General features: G+C 36.7%; 1 protein-coding gene across 1 annotated transcript; it reads right to left on the reverse strand.

The window, feature by feature from the left end:
* Nucleotides 1-783: 783 nt before the first annotated feature.
* Nucleotides 784-2,042, reverse strand: LOC139875469 (uncharacterized). The gene is made up of 4 exons (XM_071862806.1): nt 1,814-2,042; nt 1,509-1,607; nt 1,206-1,358; nt 784-866 (listed from the first exon to the last, which is right to left on the reverse strand). Exons 1-4 carry the CDS (start codon nt 2,040-2,042, stop codon nt 784-786), a joined length of 564 nt encoding a protein of 187 aa, XP_071718907.1.
* Nucleotides 2,043-8,047: the final 6,005 nt, after the last annotated feature.

Consider the following 8,047-nt stretch of genomic DNA (forward strand, 5'->3'; position numbering starts at 1 on the left):
CTTCGTCCGGATGGATTAGTTTCGGGTTTCTACAGTTCACTTGACGTAGCGCGTAACGCTGTAGCTACTGCTCAAGCCAACTTAGCGGATATTCCCATTGACAAGGTCAATGCAATAAGCCAATAAGAGGATGCTACTGTGAAAGATATCATCGCTCTTGATTTATCCAAATTAGATTAAGGATTTGTACATCTTAGCGCGCAGCTATCTCTGCGTTTTTATTAATGAAATTTCATCTTTTTATGTTTATTCGCGAGTACTCTTTATTTATATAGCGCTTTTATCAACAATATTCATAACACAAACTTGTCCTTTGCAATTTTCAGCTCTTATTATTGTGCACATAATAAGCGCGTACTTTTGTAAAACAATTTGTATGCGTATATGCGTATACGTTATGAATCTTCTAAGTCCGCCGAAACGATCCTTAGGCAATTAATTAGCATTGCGAAGCATCTAAGCATTGGCAAAATCAAATACTTAGGATATAAAATTCCTTTCGCAATAATTCGCATGCAAAAGTGGGCAATTTCATCACTTTGCTATATAAACACCGTGAAATACTACAGAAATATGAAATACACTACAAAACATTTCATAACTATTCGCATATCGCAATTAAACTTTTCGCATACTTTTACAAGTGACTATTCTTAAAATTTCTACAAGCGTGATCAAGACTTGCAAAAAATTAAAAACAAGAACACTTAATAAGTACATTAGCCATATGCCTTGTATCCAATTTCGCACTTTGTGCATATATCCTTGATATCTTTCGCAAAGCTATGCATAATATCGCTTTAATAAAACAGCATGCCATGCATTAGGCAAAGTTTGCCCTTCTATATCCGCGAGCTTATATGATCCTGCCGCATTAATTGTCACAATTTGATAAGGGCCTTCCCAATTAGGACCCAATTTGCCAAGCTTTTCTGCTCTGCTTGCTTCATTATTTCGCAGAACCCATTCGCCTATAGCGAAAGATAAAGCACGCACCCTTTTGTTATAATACTTAATGATTTGCTGTTTATTATTCGCTTCTCTGATAGCAGCCATTAACCTCCGCTCTTCTATGAAATTGAGATTTTCGCTCAACGCAGCATCATTTGTTTCGTCATCAAAGTTAGCAATTTGATGCGTTGGTACTAGAATTTTTGCGGAGATTACTGCCTCAGAACCATACACCAAACTAAAAGGTGTTTCACCTGTGCTCTTTTTGAAAGTGGTGCGATGTGCCCATAACACATTGGGTAATTCATCTACCCATCCAGTTCGTCTTTCGCATACCCTCTTTTTAATACCACTTACAATATCACGATTGGTTACTTCGCACAAACCATTAGCTTGCGGGTGCGACACTGATGTAAATTTTTGTATGATATTTAGATCAGCGCACCATGTCTTAAAAGGATCTTTCGCTATTTGTGCACCATTATCGCTAACCAATTCTCGCGGAATGCCAAATCTGCAAACAATGTATTCCCATACAAAGTTTCGCACTTTCACACCAGTAATAGTGCGTACCGCCTTAGCTTCAACCCATCTAGTAAAATAATCGACTGCAACAATCAGAAATTTAACATTGTCGGGCCCTGCAAGAAATGGCCCTACAATGTCAATAGCCCAATTATTAAATGGCCACGACGAATTAACGGGAATCATATCATGTCGCAGAATTTGCGGAGCATGCCTTTGGCAACTTTTACAGCGTTTAACAATTTAGCTACATCGCGGTATAGGGATGGCCAAAAGTATCCCATCCGCATAATTTTTGCTGTGATAGTTTTGTAACCGGAATGCAGTGCACAAGTACCATTATGCACTTCTTCGACAAGCATTTCTGCCTCGATTGGGCCAACACATCGCATCATCGGTCCGCAATATGATTTGCGATATAGGATATCATCTTGAATGATATACATTGGCGCCCGCTCTCGTACTAAACGAGCTTCGCAACTATCCTCTGGTAGAATATCACTGCGGATATATTGTAGGATTGGCTCCATCCAGTTTGGCTGTTCCTCTGTAACAGATGCGACCATTAAGTCACTATCTATTGACTTACTTGGTAATTCTTCAACCCACACTTGCTTTTGAAAGTGTGAAAAAGTTAAAGCGGCTAATTAGCTCAAAGCATCCGCCTTTTTGTTTTGACTTCTTGGCACTTGCGAAAGTTCAAAATGCTCGAACCGCGCTGCGGTTTCCTTTAATAGCTGCTAGTACTTCTGCATAGAAGGATCATGTGCTTCAAAAGATCCGCTAAACTGATTCGCTACTAGCTGCGAATCCGTAAATGCACGCAACTTAACAATATTCATTTTTTGCGCAATATTTAAGCCTGCGAGCAATGCCTCATACTCTGCCTCATTGTTTGTCACATCAAAATTAAACTGCAATGCGTAAGTATGCTCCTCACGGCTTGAGCTTGCCAAAACTAAACCCGCACCTGCACCTTCTGCGCAAGAAGCACCATCAGCAAATAAATCCCAAATCTCGCTGAGTTCCAGTTTTAGCGCGGTTCGCTCATTAATCACCTCCAACTCTCCAGATAGTTCAGCGATATAATCCGCCATAACCTGAACTTTTTCAGAACTACGCGGAAGTAAGATATTTGATAAGCACCTAATTCTACTGCCCACAATGCGAGTCTACCAGATATCTCTGGCTTTGTTAAGACTTGCTTGAGTGGCATATTAGTTAATACATGTACTGGATGCCCTTGAAAATATCTCCGTAGCCTTCGCGTCGTTAAAATAAGCGAATACACAAACTTTTCAATCGGCGCATAGTTTATTTCACTTCCCGTAAGAGCCTTGCTAACAAAATACACTGGCTTCTGTATTTTGTTTCTTTCCGCGATCAAAACTGATCCAAAAGCTTCGTTTGCCACCGAGATATAAAGATAAAGAATTTCGCCATGAATCGGCGCTGTTAACGTAGGCAAAGTTTTCAACAAGTTTTTCATCTCTTGAAACGTAGATTCTGCTTCACTGGACCAAACAAAATTCTTTTGTTTCAAGCAGCCTTTTAGGGTTTTGAAAAATGGCAACTTCCTTTCAGCAGCTTTAGACAAGAAACGCGTTAATGCGGCTAGTTTGCCCGTCAAACTTTGCACTTCCTTAACCGTTTTTGGCGCGGTCATATTTTCTATAGCCGTAATCTTTTTTGGATTAGCTTGAATACCTTGTTCTGTAACAAGATATCCCAAAAATTTCCCTTCAGTTTCGCCAAAACTACATTTTAGCGGATTGAGCTTCATGTTTATTTTCCGCAGTTTGTCAAATGTTTTGCGCATATCTTCAATGATTCGCTCTTGCGTCGTGCTTTTGATGACTAAATCATCTACATAAGCTTCAAGATTACGCCCTATTTGTTTGTCAAACGCAGTATCAATCAACCTTTGATATGTCGCACCTGCATTGATTAAACCGAAAGGCATCATTATATAGCAATATATGCCTTTGCCCGTATGAAATGCGGTTTTATCTGCATCTTCTTGCGCCATAGGAATCTGGTGATAACCTCTTTCCGCGTCCAGAAAACATTTATATGGAAAAGCATGCAAAGACTCCACTTTTAAATCAATTTCTGGAAGCGGATAGTTATCTTTGGGGCACGCTTTATTCAAATCTTTGTAATCAATACACATTCTCCAGGAACCATCAGGTTTTTTCACCAACACTGGATTCGCAATCCATGATTGGTATTGGACTTCGCGCAAAATTCCAGCTCGCACTAATTTTGTTACTTCTTCACATAGCCATTTTACGCAATCTGGGGCCATACCCCTTCGCTTTTGCACTACGGGTTTTAGAGCTGGATTCACATTAAGCATGTGTTCCGCAATGTAACGCGGAACACCAGTCATATCGTTTTCGCACCAGGCAAAAACATCCATGTACTGGACAAGTAATTGCACAATTTGTTTCCTAGTATCCGCACTAACATTGCGACCTACTTTGATTTTCTGCTCTGGATATGCGGGATTAATTATTTCCATAGTATCTGCATCATCGACAGGTTCCTGCCCTGTGGTTTTTACATTAACAGCCGCACAAATAGGCTAATGCTCATTGAACATATTGTGGCAACTCCTTTATATGTTGGAAACTTAATCATGCCATGAATTGTGGACGGGACAATTCCAAATTTACTTATAGTGGTTCTTCCCAGCAGCATGTTATATCGAGATGAGGCTAGCATAACATAAAAATCTAATCGCGCTTGTCGCACCAAAGCGTCATCATTTACATCAGCTAGCTCGATGTTTAATGGCAAAACACCTATAGGTAATGAAGATTCTCCTGCAAAACCGGTTAGCGAAATCGCGGTTGTTTGCAGGTTTGTTTTAATATTTTATGGCAGTTGAGCGAAGCATTGTTCGTAAATAATATCAACGCTACTACCGTTATCAACATGAATTTTCATAACTGTGATGTCAGCATCCGCGATTTTGCACGATACTACTATCGGCATTTCAGAAAAATCATCGCTCTGCATTTTCGAGAAACTAATTGGCGCAAACTGCCAATTATGATACATTTTAGCGGACTTTCGCTTTTTTCCTCTTTTTTGGGCGTTCGCTCGCACAACGACCACTTTATCACTATCATTTCAAATATTACTAATTATTCCAAGTAATCAAGCAGTTCACCGCCGATCTTAAATGCACGCACCTGCAAATCATCATAACAAAAACACGATTGAAATTAAACCAACAAATTAATTGCTTGATGGCACGAAACAAAAAATTTTCGGTTTAATTTGTAAAACGTGTCCCACGGATGGCACCAAATTGATCAATCCTTAATTAATGATGTTACTTAATTACGGATTGAGTGCAATAAGATTGTTATGGAGGATGAGATGTTTGATGATTATTTTGGGCCCCGATGATCGTTTTTCACTTTAACTATCAAGTGATCAACCACCCCGACCCGGTCTTGATTGTCAATTAGCATAATTCACCTTAACTCAATGTAGAAATTCCTTGGGCAAAGTCACAAGTGAAATTTACAAAGGCTTCGGCAAATGACAGAGAATCAACAACCTATAAATGAGAGGCCAAGCTCCCTATTTATAGTATTCGAGATATCCGCGGTCTGCGAGACACTAAACTTGTAGTGACCCGGAAATTTCCGACTGAATTTAAACTTTAATCTTTATATGTTTCCGACACGATAAGCAAAGTCTGTAATATTGAAATCTCAAAAACTTTGAACTGTGTTCATATATGCATTTACCCTTAGTCTGCTCTCGACGATTCACGAACAATTTGTAAAAAGATATGTGTGTATGTTTATATAAATAATAATTCGAAAAATAATTTGAAGTATTATATGTTGTTGTTATTAGAAATTAATAAAATAAAAATAGGATATTATAATAATTATTATTTAAAATATAGCTCTATATATAAATAAAGTATATTAAAAATAAATACCAAATGATTGTAATACTGGCTTGATGTTTCGATTGTTATTAAGCAAGCTAAATTCCAGTTTATATGATTTTAAAAATAAACCTAGGTTTTCATTTTATTTTAATTTGTAAACGATCATATTTTACTTTTAGTTGGTTCACCAATTTCAAGTTACATAGTAATTGATAAAAAGGTGTTTAATTGTACTAATAATGCTACACTAGGAAACTCATTGATTTACAATTTTGCTTAACGATGTTACAAATATTTTTGATAAAATATTTGAAATTTTTGAAGTTATATCAATGATATACTATTAGAAATGTGTACTTATGCAATGAGACTTTAATGAAATGAAGATATGGCTACTATGTTAACTTTATATAGAATGATGTTATAATTTGTGAAATTTGTTAAAATAATTATAGAGACGTCTAGTAAAGTTGAACTATATGTTAAACTTAATTTCCCTAATTAAAAGTAACATTTATTGAGATAGATGATGCATGAACTAACAGTGTTACACGGGATTGAATATAATAAAGGAAATAGTGTCGGTAACAAGAAACCAAAGAGTAAGGCTGCTAATTTTATTATTATTATTATTATTATTATTATTGTTGCACGTTTTGTATTATATATTTAGATATACTACTGATTGTCTAGAAATGAGAGAATTGAATTGTCTCTTTCTTTTGTTTCTCAAAACAACTCATCATCTTTATTAAATTTACTCCTTAATTCTACTCAAAGATATTAAGTTTTGCAACAAAAATTATATTCCATACTTCTATCCTTGTTCCGACCATCAAACGTCATCATCATGGGTGATCATCACTCTCGCCATCCCTGAACCACTTCACCATGTATTTTAGTTGATCGGTACATCACCACCACTTCAGTCACCTTAATCTAACCCAACCCAACACCACCGTAAGCTGCTTGTTACCATCCTCTCCAATCCACCACCATTCTAAGCCTTCAACACCTTTACAACCATTATCACCAACTCGCGTCTGCAACCGAGACCCAAAACACCACGTCTACATCTATTCTCTTGTTTCAAACCTGCTCGTGCTCACTGTTTTGGATGACATATTTCTGTTTATATTCGAACAACACCTCCGGTCACCATGAACAAACCGACACCATCACTTTCTTAAAACAATCAACACCATCATTAACCACCGCTACTATACTCTTGTTTCTTGTTTTCTTTGTCGTAAAAGCATAAACAACAAAACCCGTTTTATCATCAAAACCCACCTTCTGTTATTTCAAACCACCACTTGCAACCTTGCTTGAATGCTCTGCTATAAACTACCACACTGCTACTGCAGCTACAGTTGCTACCTTCTATTTTCTGTTTTAAACTATTAAACTATCGTGAATCGTCACCATTGTTATAAACCACATCGCCATCATTCCTCTCCTATTCTAGTTTGAAGAACCCACATAACTACCTTAATACCCTATCTTCAATCGTGAACAACTTTCACCACCTGGTTACCTTTTGATCAAAGTAAACTCAAACCAAAACAAGAGACTATCGACAAATTAGCCATATAAAGGACGTGGGGTATATATGATGGATGGTACACAATGAAAGAAATGCTAGCTGTATTTCTTTTAGTCAAGTAAGAAAACCCCACTTGATATTAAATATGCACACTAGTGGTTATTGATTGTTGCTGCATGATTAGTTTTAGATAGAGACGTGTTGTTATTTTTCTCCTTGGATTATAAAAATGCACATCACATCCTTGTATTTGGGCTGTAATCGATCGGTTAGTGGGCTACCAGGTACCTGGACCGAAACTATCTGAAGGCAACTTGGGCCACATTCGCAAAACCCATTTTTCTGTTTCTGGTTCACTGTCACGCACACCCTGGTATCAAGCTATGGCGATAATGATTTTAGGCATAAGTAAGTGATATTGATCGATGATAATGATGAAGTAAAACGATGAGGATTAGGATACCTAATTGTGATTTTATGTGGTAGTGATGATCTAGTTAATATAGTACCACGAGTTGATTAGGATGAAAATGAAAAATCATGAAAAGATAAAGAGGATAAGTGAAGAAGATGATGAAAAATAATGATAATAATCGATTTAATTAAAATAATGATGACGATTATGAGGTTAAACAAAGAATGATGATGATGATTGATGAAAACGTGTTGAAGATACAAACACTGTCGATTTCTGTTTCTAATACCGACGCTTAATTAGAACCAAACCAAACCCACATAATTGTTTCATGGATCACGTTTTGATGGGCTGTCTTGTTGGGCCACGACCCAACTCTTGTTCCCATTGGGCTGTTATGATCTTTGATTAAGTTTTGAGAAGAAGATGAGAGCAGGTTAAAAACATTTCGGTTTATATATAAACCGAAAAACAGAAGTGGTGTAATGGTGAGAGCGGGTGGGTTTGAACGAAAGGTCTCGAGTTCGAGCCTCGTTTGAGGTATTATGGTTTTGGAACTCACTCTTCAAAGGTTGTTATTATTATTATTATTATTATTATTATTATTATTATTATTATTATTATTATTATTATTATTATTATTATTATTATTATTATTATTATTATTATTATTATTATTATCATCATCATC

This window comes from Rutidosis leptorrhynchoides, chromosome 11, assembly GCF_046630445.1.
Source record: "Rutidosis leptorrhynchoides isolate AG116_Rl617_1_P2 chromosome 11, CSIRO_AGI_Rlap_v1, whole genome shotgun sequence".
Taxonomy (NCBI): domain Eukaryota; kingdom Viridiplantae; phylum Streptophyta; class Magnoliopsida; order Asterales; family Asteraceae; genus Rutidosis; species Rutidosis leptorrhynchoides.

Excerpts from the sequence above, each read along its gene's own strand:
- LOC139875469 (XM_071862806.1), bottom strand. The coding sequence starts at position 2,042 with ATGGTCGCATCTGTTACAGAGGAACAGCCAAACTGGATGGAGCCAATC. Across the intron at positions 1,608-1,813 it reads TGTCGAAGAAGTGCATAATG|GGCCATTTCTTGCAGGGCCC; the intron begins GTACTTGTGCAC and ends TTGACATTGTAG. Across the intron at positions 1,359-1,508 it reads GGCGGTACGCACTATTACTG|TGTCGCACCCGCAAGCTAAT; the intron begins GTGTGAAAGTGC and ends AATTTACATCAG.